At 52.9% G+C, this 17,341-nt stretch overlaps 1 protein-coding gene across 5 annotated transcripts in view; it reads right to left on the bottom strand.

The window, feature by feature from the left end:
* Window positions 1-1,779: 1,779 nt before the first annotated feature.
* LOC102383864 (LIM homeobox transcription factor 1-alpha-like) overlaps window positions 1,780-17,341 on the bottom strand; it is a 34,469-nt gene continuing 18,907 nt past the window's right edge. For 4 of the 5 annotated variants that reach the window (XM_006023518.3, XM_025203822.1, XM_014519900.2 and 1 more), the window contains 6 exons: window positions 6,862-7,121; window positions 6,315-6,472; window positions 5,841-5,918; window positions 5,239-5,371; window positions 4,574-4,732; window positions 1,780-3,689 (listed from right to left, as the gene is read on the bottom strand). In XM_006023518.3, the coding sequence (XP_006023580.2) occupies window positions 3,535-3,689; window positions 4,574-4,732; window positions 5,239-5,371; window positions 5,841-5,918; window positions 6,315-6,472; window positions 6,862-7,121 (943 nt within the window). In that variant the 3' untranslated portion in view covers window positions 1,780-3,534. The remainder of the gene's footprint in view (window positions 3,690-4,573; window positions 4,733-5,238; window positions 5,372-5,840; window positions 5,919-6,314; window positions 6,473-6,861; window positions 7,122-17,341) is intronic. The other variant, XM_014519897.2, reaches the window with a different exon arrangement.

Genomic DNA, 17,341 nt, shown 5'->3' with positions numbered 1-17,341 from the left:
TGGGAAAGAGTCTTCAGGCAGTCGATCAAACCTGTATATTCTGTTCTGTCTCCAAAGGCTGCAGAGAGATTCAGCTAAATTAATCCCAAATGGCCCAAATCAATAAGCGGATAAGTCTGTTTCCCACGGTGAGAGCTGTAAGAAAATGGATTTGAGCAGGCTGCTGGTAGATGGGCACTCCCATCCTCATCGTGAGCAGAGAACAGACCAACACGAGACTCAAACACTGTAGCATCCTGGGGTAGGCGTCCAGAAGCCCCATTTTGAGGTCCTTTTGGAGAATTCCCAGGTTCATTACAGACCAGTCTCTCACATTCTTGCTCTGGGTTTATTACCCTGCAGCATTCTCCCTTTGAGCTGGGCAGTCACAACTGCGGGTACCAGGACTCCTGGGTTCTGCTCCCAGCTCTGCCTCTGGCTGACTGCATGACTTGTGCCCTGCTTTATTCATCTTTATTCCCCCATTCCTCCAGCAAATTCCTTGCTCTGTTTTTCTGTTTCCTTTTGGTGCAGACAATTCCAAATAGAAACTGAAGTGTGCTGGCAATTTTGCAGCCTGTTGCTTTGACTTTGGTTTCAGGCTCGTTTCCTCTCAAGCGGAACTTGAAAACCAATACAGTGAATTACACATGAGCCCAGAATGAGGAACTAACAAAAGCATCCCTTTAATTTTTCATCCAGAAAATGCTCTTGTTTTCCACTCTGCTTCTCTTACTTAAAGGAGCTATAAATCAGCATGTTCCTTTGGTGTTGGCACTTGCCAAGGGAGATTTAGTGCTGCTGGCAGGCCCAGATCTGAACCGGGCAGTGGCAGAGGGCAGAGCACAGCACAGAACCACATTCCATTCACACACACAGTTGCTTAACTTGGCACCCCTCCAGCTGACATCGGGTCACTTCCAGGGATGAGGGAGGCTGGGTGGATGGAGGGGAGTGCTCTTGTCTCCTGGTCAGCTGACTCCTTTAAAGTGTTGTTGCTAGAGATGTAGAAGAAAAACATATCTGGGCATCAGAGAGCTGTGAGCAGAGTGCTGCTAGCAAATGGGCAGACAGGCTGTGCCCCTGGGCAAGAATCTTGCCATCCCTGTCTGGCCAGAGAACTGGTCCTGCCTCTGGTCTGGATGGAGACCTTTCCCACCAACCTGCCCCTTTACAGAGGGCAAGAGGAAGCAGCCCTGGGCCAGGTGCAATGGACTCCATTCCTGGCTCTGAAACTACAGCCTTAGCAGCTGCTTCTATGGAGGCAGGGACATTGGCCTACAGGAACAGTGAGAGCTCGCCACACTATGGTCTAGGAGCCTCCTCCACAGAAACACATTTTACAGCAGGGGCTGCCCTGACAGTGACTCAATATGAGAGCACAGGGTTTTCCACCACAAAACACACCAGGAGCATATGCATCTACAGCCACTGGGCCCCAGCACCTGGCCACACTGCTGATGCTAACAGCATCTCTGTGCATCAAAGCAATGCTGAGATCAGAGCTGCAGCAGGACTTGCTGGGCTGTTCCGGTAGCTAGGGACCAACTAGTACCTTCCTGATTCCTCGCTAACTCAAGTTCTGCCTGGGTGCAACAATCCTGCTGGCTCCTGTAATTGGAGATCAGCCTTATTGGCAGCAGTCTCCTTCCTTAATTATGGCAAGTGAATCTAAGCATTGGTTCTTAAGCTCATTAAGTCATTCACTTTCAGTGGACTACCTAGCACTGCTGGTTCCATGTCTAGCCTACTTATTTACACACTCACCCACGTAAATTATATGTTTGTACATGGCTCAGATCTGTCCTGAGCTAAGTGAGGGCGTGGATTGTCCGACTGTGCTCAGGCAGCTTTTAGACTTCAGCTTTAAGTTTGTTTTTATTTCCAAATGTGCATGCAAAACCACTGGCACATCACAGCACTGGGTCACAATGAGCGCGAGGGCGGGATTTCTGTGGGTGAAGCTGGTTCCAGTGTTTGGAGGAAACACACACATTGGCACATGGTTCACTGAAACATTCTCTCAAAACAATCTAAACCGAGACCATCTCTAGTGCAAAAAGCCACCAAAAGAAACAAACACGCAGCTCTGGGAGGTTTCAGTCTCGTTTCTTATGGGTGGACAGACACATGGCAGAGGTGGGAACGGCAGCCATGGGGTGTGGAGTGGATGGGTAAAACCTTCCTTTAGAACTGGCCTGCTCAGATGGAGGTAACTCACATGTTGTCAGTTACCAGGGACAGGATTCTCCCCCTAAAAGAAACAACAAAGTGTTTATCACCTATTTACAGAGTCGCCTTAAGGGGAAAAAACCATCTGACACTGGGACCAAGGGATGGTTCAGATAGAGTCTGGCTTTATAAATGAGTGAGCAACAGCTGCTGGTCACTGTGGGATGTTTGTACAGCTTCATTCACAGGCAAGCAATGGGAGTGTGAGCTGTGTAAGGGCTGTAGTTCTGCATCCCTGGTGACAGGCTGCCTCCATGAGCTCCTTGAGAAGATGGGGAATTCCTGGCATAGCAAAGGGAGCTAGCAGCAGGTCTACGGTTCTGGGTTGTTGATGTGCCTGGGTGGCTTCCCTCAGATCTGTGGCAGGGACAGCCTTCAGTGACTTCTTCCTCATGGAGGAGTGTTTTATGCATTGGGGAAACTAGGCTGGGTGGCTTTGGAACCAAGACAGCACGTACCAAGACATCAGCACGCCCAGCTCCCTGGCAGCTGCAGCACAACCCTCCCTGCTGGGTCTGCTGCTCTGGGAATCAGGCATGCTGGTGACTGCTGTTTTACAAGTTTTCACCACCTAGAAAGGGACGGGGTGAAACCTATGGCAAAAAGAGGGCCTCCAGGCAGATGGACCACAGAGATGCTCCTTTCAGGCATGGTGGCCCCAGCATCATTGCGTAGTACCAGGAGATGAGTCTACCCTTGTTCACGGAGGTGGATGGACCCCTAAGCACAGAGCTTTCCTTCCATACTGGCCTGTCCTCTGTTCCTCCCAGTCACTGAAATGCTTCCTGTGCCAACTGACATGGGCCCATGAAGGCAGCCTCCAAAATGACAGTGGTGTCAGTCAGTCATCCCAAGTCTTTGGTCTGCCTGAATGGAATCCCAGGAGCCAGGCCACAAGGGTGCTGCCAAGGTCTATCAGTGCTGGGGTTTGAGCAAACATGGGTGGCAGGACAGAGGAGCTGGCTGCTTCCAAGAACACATCTGGGCAACCAGGCCAGTCTTTGAAGGACGTGATGCTCAGACGCTTAAACACTTGACAACTGCTACGGTTACAGCTAAACAACATTGTACCATCCATCTACGTGGGACGAGAGAAAGGGAGGAGAGAGGCAATGCAGAGAAGTCCTCCAGGCTGCTGCAGATGCCCCTGAATTAGTGCTCACATGCTTGGAAACCCAGTCGCCTCCTTGCACTGCGCAGGGTTCAGGGAGCTCCTCTGCAGGGCTCTGCTTCGTCTTTCCTGCCCCCACCCCCACCCCTGCCACCTGAAATCAGAGCAGCCTTGGTCCGAGACACACACGGGTGCCAGGAGCTGCTCCGCGGTCAGGAGGTGAAGTAGGAGCTCTGCATGGAGTAGAGCCGGTCAATGGGGTTCCCCACGCGCGCCTGGAGGAGGCTGGCCTCGGCCGTCGACAGCAGGCAGTCACCCAAGTGGCCGATGCTGTCACTGTCCATGTCATGGAAAACGCCTTCTGAATCTGGGGGAGGGAGGGAGCAAAGTGAAGGAGGAGCCAATGCCTGCCCAGGTGGCTAGGGCTGCAGGACTGCCCCCCACCAGCTTGTGGCGCACAGAATGAGTGGGAACAGGAACTGTGCCACTGCTCAGGCTGGGTGCAGCTTGGCCCAGGTAGGGCCCAGCATGAGGCCTAGGTGCCCTTCCCCCAGTGAGGGCCCCCTGGCCACTCCCCCCCCCAGGCAAGCCTACACCCCCAGTCCTTTGTTTCCCTAGCCCCTCTTTCTGGTGGCCAGGACTACATCACCCATAGACCCTCTGCCTTGACCTCTGAGCCCTCATATGGGTTAGGGCCCAGCGCAAAACACTTAAAACCTGCTCCCAGCTGCAATGGGAGGAATAGCTGTCACACATGAGGTCCCCATGTCCTGTGTTGTGCCCTGATCAGAGTGAGGGGCCATAAGTCAAGCCCAGGGGCAACAGGATCCTCAGCTTTGCAGCATGTACTGCCCAGTGACAGAACACCCCAGCCTCAGGCTGCCTGTGCATTTCACCCCACGTAGAATCATAGAAAATGAGGGTTGGAAGGGACCTCAGGAGGTCGTCTAGTCCAACCCCCTGCTCAAAGCAGGACCAGCCCCAACTAGAGCATCCTAGCCTCGGAATGGACAGCACCACACCAGGGTGATGGGCATTACCAGCTTCACTTCCTGGACCTGTATCCCAGGAGGCTCTCAGCACAACTCTAAATGATGCACACATGAGACCCACAGCACCCCTGTCCCAGCCCACTGCCCTGCCAAGCCACCACAGCTTGCCTCGCATTTCTTCCTGCTGCCAGCTCTGGCTGGCAGGCATCAGATGCAGCTTTGCCACAGAGCCGCACCAGCCTCCTGGCCAGCCCCTTACCATAGGGATGTAGATGGTCTCCTGGCAGCTGGGGCGGTGTGAGCCCTTGTCTGTATAAGTCTGTGCTGTAGCTGTTCTGATCCAGGGGCAGCAGCTGCTGCTGGGGGATCCGGGGATAGGGGACCATGAGCCCGTCCAGTCCATGAACACTTGCGCCATCTAATGAGCAATCAAGGGAACAGGATGAAGAAGCAGGACAGGATGTGATGATGGGCTTTGCCCTTTGCATTCAGCACTACAGCTATATACCCAGGACGCTGTGGATATCCCCAGGGACTGTCATCAGGAGCTGAACAAGCAGGCAGTGAAAGGCAGCACCATCTGCCAGGAGAAGCAGGAGGGGATGGTGTCTCTGCTGCTCTGGGTTAACAGCAGATGTGCTGTTTAGCAGGTAACCGGGCGGAAATCCTAATTCACCTGCTGGCAAAAGAGTTGAGCCCCTGTTGTCTGGTCAGAAGCAGCTGACCTCAAACATACAGTGCAGAGGCTGTTCTGCAATGATAACTGACCCCTTCCCTGCATCCCCTTGACCTATATACACTATGCTGCCCTCCATGCTAGCCTGCAGCCTTGCTCCAGTGCTGCCAGGCCGAGGTTCCCTTCTCTCCTCACAGCCCTGAGGACACCAGCCTGGCCCCTCCTGTGGGCTTCCCACCCATCCTCACCTTCACTGTCATCGTTGCTCTGCCGGCTGCTGCGGCCTGTGCCACGGCCTGTCCCCAAGCGCGGATTGCCCAGCTGATCCTGCTCCTGCTGCTGCTGCTGCTGTTGCTGCTGCCTGCGTGCGATCTTTTTCATCTGCAAGAAGCAGTGGGAATTTCCCAGCAAGAATGGGGGTGAGTCACAAATGATTTGTGGTTTTTTCTGCTGCCTTCAGGAGAGTCTTTCAAAGGAAATCATCCCAGGAAATCATCTTTCAGTTTCCAGCTGCAATTATCTCCTGTTTTTACTTTGTCACTTGTCCCAAGTGGGACATCCGAGATGTTACAGGGTGGGAAAGGGAGAAAGTGGGACAATGCCTCTTCCCCCCACCTCAGGGGATCATGTTGAGATTTCACCCAGTGGAAGAAAATAGTAGAAAACAAAAAAATTAGGCATTTGGAACATGATCTCCTGAAGAACCCTGGCCCCTCCAGGAGGGGAGCTGCCCATCACTGCTTCTCCAGTTCTGAGCAGTGGGGCTGTTCCCTTCCGCTCAGAGTGGGTTGTGGTGTCCTTGACTCCTGCACAGCACATGCCGAGTGGGATGGGGGCGGGCACCACTCACCTTGGCTCTCTGATTCTGAAACCAGACTTGCACTACTCGGACGGTCAGGCCGGTCTCAGCCGCAAGGGTCTCTCTCACCTATCAGCCAGAGAGGGAGGAGAATTCAGGTCAGGACCTGGTTACATTGCAAAGGGTCTGGCTGAGGAAAACCCCTTCATGACGGGTTTGTTTCCACATGTGATGAGCCCAGAATCTTGGCACATGGCTGTTGTTGGGGTGCTGTGCTGCTGCTCAGCCCATGCCCTGTCCCAAGGGGACTTGGTAGCTCCTTCTGGAGCAAAGCTCCCCAGGCCCTGCCCTGGACCCTTCAGGCAGCATGGCTGAGTGTCTCATCCCCAGGTACCAGGCAGAGACAGGACATGAGGCCCAGTGCCATCTGGCCACAAAGACAGCGGTGTGAGGGCCCTCCCAGCACAAACTCTGGGCTGCAGGCCATGCCTGGGGTGGAGGAGAAGGCGTCTCTGATCCTTGTACCTTTCTGCAGGGCTTAGAGGAGACCTCAAAGGAGGCTTTAAATGCTCGTCGCTGCTGGGTGGTGAGGATAGTGCGCGGGCGCTTGGAGCGCTTGTGGTCCTTGCCTTCATCGCCGCCTTTGCCATGCGGGTGGCTGCCATCCTCATCCTCGCTTTTCACTGCACGGGGAAGCAATCGCAGTTACTGCCCCAGCTTGGCCAGGCCCCAGCCTTCTTGGCTCCGTTCCTGGGCCTGTGAAGCCAGGAACTGCATGGGCGCTGGATCCCCCCAGATGCAGCAAAGGCCATAACCATGACTGCTCTGTGCACAGAGCTGTCCATTTCTAACCTGGAACTCCTCCTCTGCCTAGACAGGATTGGGGCCCAACTGGCTCACTCCCCTTCCCACTCCTCACCACTCAGACTTAAGCCCCAGCTCCTTTTCCTGTCTCAGCACCCTGGGGAAGGATGCTCTATAAGAAGGACAGATGAAGCACTTAAGCCCTGGGCACTTCTTGCCTTGCTCATGTCTCTTGACACACAGCCCCTTCCCTTGCCCATGCCCCTACCTGCTCTTCCCTGCCCAGCCCCCTCACCAGACTCAGTGGGCGCGGGGCTGATGGCGCTCAGCATCTCCTTCTCCTTCTCGTAGTCACTGCGGCATAGCAGCTGCCCCTCCTTGAGCACAAACTCGTCCCCACGCTGCAGGCGCCGCTCGCACTCGCAGCAGTAGAAGCAGTGGACATGGTAGACATTCTCCAGCACCCGCATGATGAACTCGGATGGGGCAATAGCCTTCAGGCAGCTGCTGCACTTCGTCTGGAACAGCCTGCGCAGCCAGGGAAGAAACAGGCCATCAGGCAACAGAGTTGGGATTTGGGATGGGGTAGGGGTAGGTGTAGGAGAGGGGAGGCTCAGGTGGCATGGGGAAGGGGGTAGAGACTAGGCTTAGAAGGCACTGCGGCTGGTAAAGGCTCAGCAAGGGATTGGCCTGGGGCTCTGTTAGGGCATGGAGGGTACTGGAGCTGAGGTTGGTGGGTGGAAATGGGGCAGCAGAAGGGTTCTGGCTGTGGGGGCGGAGGGGAGGAGCCACCATGGCCAGGGCAATGCATCAGGCATGGAGGAGTAATGGCTGCTCCCCCTACCCCAAGCTGGCATTCCCACAGCACAGCATCAGCGTTGAAGTTGGCAGCTAGGGCAGATGTAGGGCGTCTGGGTTCCCAGCGGACTGGGAAAGGCTCCCACAACTGAGCTGAGCATGGTGGCCCAAAGCAAGACAGGAGAGGCAGAAAACTAACAGCCCCAGGGTGCCAAGACGAAATGGAGTTTAAGATGTCCACCTGAACAACACATGCTTTCTGGGACTGCAGCTGGTCTTTAGCTCAGGTCACTGCTGTCCCTGCCCTGTGCTGCCTTTCTCTTGGTTCCCTCCCAGTTTCTGTGGTTCCTGTGAGGAACAGGGCCTGCCCCACCAGTGACTTAGAGCCCTGGGTTTCTCTCCTAGATGGGGCAGCACCTTTCTGGGCACAGAACCAAGAGCCTGCCCAGCCAGCCAGACTTCCTCCCAGACCACTAAACCACTCTAATGACCAAGTCCCCGAGGGCTGAACACTCTCCTGGCAGAGAAAGCCACAGGGGAGAGGCTGTATGTGCCCCAGACAGCATCCAGAGAGAGAAACCCACATTTGCTGAGCGCCCTGCGTTCACAGCAGATGGTTCTGATGAAGTAATTTGGGATCTAAACAAATGTGAGCACGGTGGCTGCCGGCTGACAGCTTCTATTTAGCCACTTGACAAGAGAAAGTAATAAAATGGGGATTAATTAGGCTGTTGTTTAAACACACAGGATCTTCCCCACCAGCAGGGAACTCATAAACTGGGATTGAGAACAAGACTGGGTTAATCCTCCTGGCAAACTCTGCAGAGCGGGATGAAGAGGATTACAGGGGAGGGCTCATCCCTTCCAAATACCACCATGGATTTGTGCTGGAGCAATGGCTCCCGCCTCTAGTGCCTGGGACATTCCAACTGGAGTCGCGTGGGATCTCTCACCCCTCTTCTGTATGCATGCATGTGTGTGTGCATGCCTCTCTGTCTTTCTCGGGCTCTCCCCTCTCTTTGTCTTTTTGCAATTCATGTTTAATTTTTAATTGAGTCTGAGATGGAAAAGGTTCAGTGTAAAGGATGCTGCAATCATGGAATCAGGTATTTCAAACTCAGACTCATCCTCATGCCCACTCCCCTTAGTCTGAGTTCCTTGCACAGACCTCCAAGGTGAGTCACGGTGAATCTGTGCCCTCAGCCTGACACTGACACCCAGCACTACAACCAGAGGGGAAAGGAAAGCACAGTCCCTTCTATTACCTGGACTCAGTTATAGGCCTATGCCTTGCTGCTGAGTCAGGGATTATTTATGTTCCTACACCCAAAGCCCCAGAGGTTACACAGCAATCACCCAGTCTGACCTCCCTGGTGTGGGATTCCAGCACTGACCAACTCCCTGCCAAAAGGCTGGAGCATCTCTCCTAGGACAAGTCAGGTGGCCTTGCAAAGACTCCACACAGTGGAGAATTCAAAGACTAATGGCTAATTCCCAGCTAATGACTGACTTCCCAATCACACCTCTCTCATTCCAGTGCCAGGCACTGGACCTGGTGGAGCTTTCATTTACTACAGAGTAGTTAGGGTGAATCATAGCAAGTACAGGAAGCAAGAGCACATGTCCCTGCAGGTGCCTGCACTCCTGGCTTCCAGTCCACATGTTTGAACCATCCTGGCCATAGAGAATCAACCACCAGATGATAGGCTAGGTTAATTTTTCCCCGTGATGCACTTAAGTCCTGATCTACCCAGAATGAAGACGCTTTGGCCAGTCCAAGCTGATGGCAGGTCTCAGCTGGTTCCTGTTCCTGGAAGCAGTGGCTGCAGCCACCTGTGTCCTCAAACCTGGGAACTTCTCACCCAGCCTGTGGCTTTGGGCCCAGCCTGTGGCTTTGGGCTACAGAACAGAGGCATAAAACTGGAAGCAGAAGTATCAGGAAGGTGGGCATCTCTGGCCAAGGCACTAGCCTGGTAGTGTCCTGGGCTATCCTGACTGGGTCAGAGCAAGGAGCAAGGCTCTGTAGCTGGCACGAATGGGACACCTCTCCCCCTCCTGGCCCTATGAGTCACAGGACCTGATAGAAGACCTGGAGACAGTGCCTGAGGCACATGTTCGAGCTGGCAGAAGAGGCCTGCTTGTCCGCAGGCCAGCTAGCCTGTTTATCCTCCTGCTCTGGACAAGGAGGTTGGCAAGTGTTGTTAAAGCACTCTGTCATATGCCAGCAATCTTGCCTGGATTGCTCCTGGAAGGGCTTCTCGGATGCTGCCCAGAGAAGGATGCTGCGACCTAACTCAATAACGCCTTGGCACCACAAGCCCCGCACCCTCTGTCTCCCAGCTAAGCCCCGAAAACAAATCCGTGCTGCTTTGTACTAATTGAAGAAAACATTCAGCAAGCAGCTCATAAACACGGTGTCAGCTCGCATTACACAAAATTAAAATTCTCAGCCCCGGCAACACCAGGAATTCCTAAAGAGGCTGGTTTTAATATCGCCCGAATCCGTTTAAGTCAAGGTAATATTGTTTGGGTTGCCATAGAAACAGAATACATCTCCATTGCCGCCAGTGGGCTGCAAGGGGAGATGGGAGGCTGCGTCGGGAGCACGGTGACACGATGTCTGAAAACATCGGCCCACGGAAAACACATGAGGGGAGACGGCCGACACTAACTGGGTTCCAGGTTCAGTGGTGGAGGTGACCTTAGCTGCTTAGCACCAGCAAAGATGCTGGGCTAGCCACCCAGCACCTGGGAGCTCCCTGTGCCAAAGACAGAAGCATCATGGAGGGCTTCCAAACCCTCACACCCCCTCTACCAACACATGCGCCCCTCTCCTAGAAGCACCACACCGAGGTTAGACTGCATGGCCCCTTCACTGCTGAGACAGTAAGCAAGGCTGATCATGGTGCCTGCTGGTTTCACAACCAGGTTGTTTCTGTCCTAGGGTGCAGAACAGTGTCAGATGGTCAGAGCTGCCTGCTATGACTGACGCTGGCCCCATGAGGATCCCTGGACAGCAACATACACTTCCTGGCCCCGCGGCTTCCCAGGCAGGGGGACAGGAGCATTAGAATGGAGGTTCAAATGCACCTTTGGGCTCAGGCAGCATGCAGCTTCCCATGAAGACAACCCACATGTGATGTGGCTCAGACCCCCCCGGCCAATACACGAATGGGTTTGTCTTGTGCTCTGTCTGCTTTCTGTTGTTTCACTGGCTTTCGGCCACTAGCAGACTCGAGCTGGTAATACCATGGCTGCCAACACAGCCATTCAACCCTGCAGAGCTGGCCGCGTTGCTGCCCGGGGCTCTGCTGTCTGTGCAGAATGCACTGCAGAAGACTGTAGGCAGACAGAGGGCTCAGGCACTGCCCCTCCCAGCAGCTCCCGTGGGCTGAGCGGCAAGTTCTAGAGAACTTCTCTGACTAGTTGTGCTGGCACGGACAATCCTGACCCAGGCCTGGGAAGGGTAATTTGGAGCATATGAGATTGTCCTGACAGGATTAAAAGGTGTTAATGAAGCAAGGAGCAAGGCACCCTTGAAAGCTGGGAGGCCGGTGCTTCATGAAGTTGGCTTATTTAGTTAGGGTTTAGTCAAAATGAAGCAGTCCAGGCTTAAGCGAGGTCTGTTTACCTAGCGCTGAGCTGCGAAATCCATCCTCGCCGTCTGAAATATTGAAGTGGAACTTGTAAAGCCTCTTTCCAGATTTCAGGCCAGGGCAAGGAGCTGGGGGCAGGGGTGGGATACAGAGGGGAAACACAATGCACCCTTTCATCCCGGGGAGTTGATTTCACTCCTGCCACAATAGCAGATTCCTCCTTCGCCAATATGAGGTGGGGGAGAGGGGTTAAGGGCGAAATTCCCCTCTGCTTGGTTTCCAAGTGGTGCCAGCAACACAGAGGCTGGAGCACTGCGAGTTTGGGGAGACGAGTTGTTACCTCCCTCCTGTTCCTTCCAAAGCATTCACTGGACTCCCTGGTGAATGCCTCTGGGAAGGGGCGCTTGCCTACTGTCTATGGCTGGGGATACTCAGACAATCAGTCACAGCTAACAATGCTGCCATTCTCTCACTGATGGCAGTTTGGAGAAGCAGGCCCCTCCTCCTGGCCGATCCCGAGCCATTGCTACCTGCAGAAGATCCTGGCTGAGCAAATTTACTTCACTCTGTTGCCAGGCCGGCTTGGGTCCTTGCTCCCAGGCCACGGGGAAGCTCTCTGCTTGCCTAGCCAGTCCCCAGAGACCTGAGCTGCTCATTCATCTGCTCTGAAAGGGGAAGGTTTTCCCTGGGGGTGACTAATGCTTGAAGCTGTGAACACTGGTGAGCTCCTGGGATGAAGCTTGGCTTAGGTGTGGAGGTAGCAGGCAGGATGGGGGAGCTCAGGTGAGGGCTGCTGTGTGCCCACCAGGTTACTCCCATCTTTGGCAGAAGGTGTGAGGCCTAAGGGGGAACTGCAGGGTGAGGAGCCCTCTGTACCATGAGGATGCTGGATGCCACTTCTGTGAGGAGGGGAAGTGGAGCATGAAGCCTGCTAAGACCTGCTATCTAGATGGTGACAATACACAACAGAGCTCATGCTTGTGGACTGTTTCCAGACCCATGTAGTGCCATAAACTCATGCAGAGCACTTGGTAGCAACTTCCAGGCTCCAGCACATTCCACTTCAGGCCTACAAAGGCCTCTGAAAGCAGCTGCTTTCTGACAGAAGATGCTTTCCAGCCTTGCTCAGAAAAGACCCGGCAGCAGCGGGCTTCCCTGCTGTGTGTCTGGGGAACTGGTGCTCTCAGCCAGCCAGGCCCTAACCCCCAGCACTGGTGGTGTAGAGCCAAGACGTCTGACCCACAGAGACTAGTTCTTGAATCCCATTGCACCTTTCTCTGCCATTCAAGCCCACTTCCCACCTTAGAGCCAAGCTCAAGGTCTCAGCCCTTATCATCACTGATGTGCAGTATCTTGTCACCTACCAGGCCCAGAGCATCTCTAACACAAAGACCCTGATCAGAAACTCTTCTGGCAGAGACAGACCCTTTTGTGGGGCTGGTCTGGGACTATGAAACACACTTCCCCTGGAAACCAAAGCCCAAAGCATGGACATCACTGCCTCCCACGTCCAGATGCTTCTTCAATTTACATAAATATTGCAGAGGGTGCACACTTGAAAAAAAAAGTCCTCAAAAACCAAAACTTCCCCCAAAAGCCCCACCCTATGCCGGGCAGAACCCTCCCCTGGGGAGCAGCGCGAAGGAGATAACTTCATGCAGCGGCTGTTTGTTATGTCACTTCATGCCCTGCTGGACAGCCCTGGGTGAGATGGTGGTGGAAGGAGCATAAGAATGTGAATAGCACAGAACAGAAACCTCCACAATGAGTCCAGGGAGAAGCTAACAACAGTGCAGAACTTCCCCAGCTAGTGGGATTGACCGTCGCTCCTGGCACTTCGGATCTTTAAAGCAGATGTCACACGTTTTCGCTATAGGCAGGAGAGGGACACAATGAACTTCGGGGCTGGGATGGCAGACAGGGGAAATGTTTGCTTAGTCTCCTCAACCAGCCATGAGCACTGCTTTGTTTGAGGGCACTCGAGCATGGCAGCGCCGGGCCTGCAACTCACCAGCACAGCTCTGAGTGGCTGGACCCTGCCCCATCCTCCAGGCTGGTTCAGAAGAGGATAATTGTTATAACCTTGCTCTTAGCACCTGGGACTCAAGCCATTAATGTCGGGGATGGGGACCAGCGCTTAAATATAAAACCGAACAACAAACAAAACACCCGACGAGGTTCCCAAAGCCGCCGAGATTCATAAATATTGAAGTGCCACGAGTGAAATGCTACTGAAAGATTTAATACAGTGCCGCCGCTCTGTCCCTCAAGGGGTTAAACCCCCCACTGTGAGGATATTACTGCCAGTTCTGTGGCACGGAGCCATCACCATATAATCTGATGAACTCTTTTATTAAATTTCACAGGCCTGTCTTCTTTATTAAAATCTCCCAGAATTCATAGGGCGCCTGTCATATCGCTGCTGAATGCTAACAAAAAAATGTGTTTTCTCTGGGTGTCACCAGCAAGGGGCTGCGCTGTGGGGAGTGTTCCTGGCAGGTGGCAGGGTGGGGGCTGCCTTTGGCCAAGGAGGGTTGACAGGGCCCCCACTCCATGCCCAGTCTTCTCTGTGCAAACCAGAGGTGGAAAAAGAGGCTCAGTGAGAGAACTGTTTCAGAACCCCATTGGTTTACTGGAGTGTTACAGACAGAGAGGCCCCCAGTGATGAGGTGCAGGTGAGCTACCTGGACTGGCAGGCAGTGCCTGCTGCCAGGACATGGTGGTCATGGTGCCATTAGCCAGGGACAGTGATGAACCTGGGATCTCAGGCTCCTGGTCACCTGCAGATTCCCAGTGAGGTCAGGCCTCAGTAGCAGGGCTGCGGGGAACAGCCTGGGACAAACTGGGCCCAGCATCATCTCCTTTCCAACTGGCATCTCAGACAATGAGGGGTGCTAGGGTCTGCAGCAGGGAGCTGCTGAAATGCTTACATGTTTGTTTTTAAATCACCCATATTCTCTGGCTGCAAGACAGTCCCTTCCATATAAAGCCCCCACTTGGGCAGAGCAGAGCTGCCTGTCTGTCCATCCACCTGACTCTCCACATCCTACTGGTCTTACCTGAGCTACAAGGGACACACCTACAAGTCCAGTGATTTGTTCCACTGTCCAACTGAATTCAGAACTAATGATGGTAGAAAGCTGGCTTGCCCTCTTCCTGTCCTCTGCAGTGGACACAACCACCACAGCACTCACTGCTGTATGGTGGGATCCATTCCCAGGCAGCTCTGACCTGTGCTGGAAGCCGCTCAGGGCAGGGAGTCTTGCCCTATGCATCGTGGAGTCCTTGATGCCGGGGCCACACAAGCCCAGGCTGGCCAGGGGCCTGGCTCCCTCCTGCCCTGCACCTGGAACTGTTACTTTCCCATGCAAAGTAAGTGGATGCTGCCATGGGCAGAACTTTGCATGGAAAGCCACAATATCATAAGGGCAGAGCACTGGAGCTCCAGACCCAGTGAACACTCTGAGCAATGCTATATGCATGAAGCTAGTACAGTCACATGCTAACACCAAGCTCCCTGCAGCCGCAACCCCCTCTGTGACTCAGTTTCCTCCTCTGTACAGCAGAGGTGATAATACCAACTTGCCTACTTAACATGGCAGCGGTGACGGGACTGGTTCTATATGTCTCTGAGCTACAGCAGCCACAGTGCCGGGTCAGGTTCAGGAAGAACATGGGCTCGGTATAATTATGCTATCCCCTTGAATGAATGCATCGCAGGGGAGTGAGACCACAGCTTGCCTGCACGGGGGAAGAGAACTTGGACTGAGATGGGTGGAGGGGGTTAAAGCTGGGTGGGAATCAGAAACTCCAAGCAACACACTCTTATTCCAGAATAGGAGCAGTCACAAAGGGAATGAATCGGGTATCCCAGACTAGCTCCCTGTGCAGACTCAAGTCAGTGAACTTGAATTAAAGCAGCAGAGAAGGGACAAGAGGGCCTGGCTTTCTGACAAGCTCAGCATCCAGCAACAGCTAGATGCAGTAGGGGCTTCAAGGCGGGGATACCCATACACTGAGACCCAACTACCTCACGAACACAGAGTGCTCACACATCCTCCTGAGACTGGATTCCCCACTACCCTGCCTGACACAGTCCTTCTTCACACTAGTATAAGGTACTTAATGGCACTTTCCACAAGCTCTGCAGTGTTGCAAGAGATGGGTGGAGGGTATGATATGGGCATGTGAATCTCTGGGTCTTGGCCTAACACTCAGAGGACCTGTTTGAAAAACAGACTCATCCTTTTGCAGGAAATCCCAGCAGGCTGAAAGCACTTGCTGTGCCCAGTAGGAAAGGTTGAAATATCAGGAATGATCAGGAAACAAACAGAAACATTCCAAACATTTTCCAGGTGGAAATGACCATGACTGAAAATGTCAACATTTTAAATGGAGACAACATATGACTTTGTGTCATGCTTTTGGGCTTGAAATAATAGTAACGCCAAAAAACCAAACAAAACCAAAACCAAAAAAAGTGGTTGAAACTGAAACATTTTGGTGGAAAACATTAGTTTTGACCAACCAAACAGCTCTGCACCCCCATCTGTGAAAGACCTCACTGGGAAGTGCCATTTGCCTCTAGAAACAACAGATGAAGTTTGCCCCATGATCCTGGGTGCTCAATCTGAGTCATGTTGCAGGCACTGCTGGATTCCTGATGCTGTTCCCTTCTCCTGTCTCTTGAGAAGTGGTCCCTTGTGGAAGGGAATCTCCAGCTGTTCCCCCCCTTGTGCCCCCAGCACACTTGCTTTCCAGCTGGCAAAGCACAAACCAACCAAGAAGCTTGCTCCGGGTATGTGAATTTCAAGTTGGAGTTATCAATTCATATTGATTTTGTGCTGCCTTATTGGACGTCAGTGCAAAGCCTCGGCGGGCTATATTAGTATTCTCGGCATGGGGAAGGGTTCCTTCCCAAGTAGCTAGGGGTGATATTACCGATCCAGATAGTATCCAAACTCAATATCCTGTTTCTCCTTTTCTCATTTCCTGTTTGCAGGTCTGAATGCCAGCCTTGTCAGAGCTGGGGGTGGGGAGGGAGACAGCAGGACAGTATGTGCGCAAGAGAGGGAGAGGCAGAAAGTGGGGATGTTGAGGGGGGAATGGGAGGGGGAGGCAGGCAGAGGGGCTGCAGACTCTTTTTTATTACAGATTTAATAATGACAAAAGAACATCATTAAACATTCATTAGAATTATTTAATTAAATTTTACTTTGGAGAAAAAAAGAGATTAGATATGATGCAAAAAGCAATATTGATTGAGAAAAGAACAAGCTGGGGAGACGTGATTTAAATTAAACTCTGGGTGCTCTCGCTCTCTCCTTTTTAAACAGGGAAGAGCAGGAAGGTGCTTTGAGGAGCTGACAAGGAAGAGTCAGTAGCTCATGGTTATTACGTCTCCCCACTCCTGACAGGGAAGGCTCTGGGGCTGGGACCCCACCCAGACTCTCTACAAGGCTGGCATTCACTGCGTCCTGCCCTGTTACCACCACGCAGCTGCAACAAACCCTCTCTCCTAGTGAAATGGCACTAACTGCTCTTGCTAGTGCTGGGGCCCTATACCTGGCTGTGCTGGGCAACCTCGCAGGCTTGAGAGAAGGATGACCCTGGTGTTAAGAAAGAAGGTCAGTTCTTCACTCTGCCACAGACTTTCCATGTGGCCTTGAGCAAGACACCTAGCCTCCCTGTGCCCAGTTCCCTCTCTACAATAAGAATAATACTGCTTCCCCACTATGCAGCAGAGGATGGAAAAGACTATGAACACCAAGCTATGGTAACAGAAACCCTGTTAGATAGAAGAGGTTTTTCACTGGAAACTACTGAGAGGAAGCATCTGCACTAAAAATGTGTGTGCGCAAACCTAACATAACCAGTTTCTAAACCTCCTTGCACTGCTGTGGATGCTCTTATGTGGCTTCCAGAGCAGGTGCCATTAGCTGAGCTCCATCTAGCCAGTAGCGGCCACTCTGAAAATGACTTTCCTGCTGCCACACATTTAACTCAACTGCTTTAGAGACAGGCTTAATTATAACAGGGATGACCATTTCCATATATAGGTTGAGGGGGAAGGAGAATGGCAGAGGGAGAATGAGTAGGTAAGAAAAGGCATAGACCCATGGAAACACACACACACTCTAGATAACAGCCCACGGGTCCAGATTAAAAAAAAAAGCAAAACCAACATAAGCTGGGTCTGAAGTGAGTTACGAGCATCGGCACACATAGGGTTTGCTCTGACTTAATATCATCCCTGTCTTGGAACTGATGCATGACCAGGAGTGAGCCTGGCAGGCCAGGACATCACTCCAGTTGATAGCACAAATACTACGCAAACACCCAACAACCACGAGA

This window comes from Alligator sinensis, unplaced genomic scaffold, assembly GCF_000455745.1.
Source record: "Alligator sinensis unplaced genomic scaffold, ASM45574v1 scaffold707_1, whole genome shotgun sequence".
In the NCBI taxonomy this organism is placed as follows: domain Eukaryota; kingdom Metazoa; phylum Chordata; order Crocodylia; family Alligatoridae; genus Alligator; species Alligator sinensis.
The sequence above is the reverse complement of the archived record's forward strand: the minus strand, read 5'-3'. Positions and strand labels throughout refer to the sequence as shown.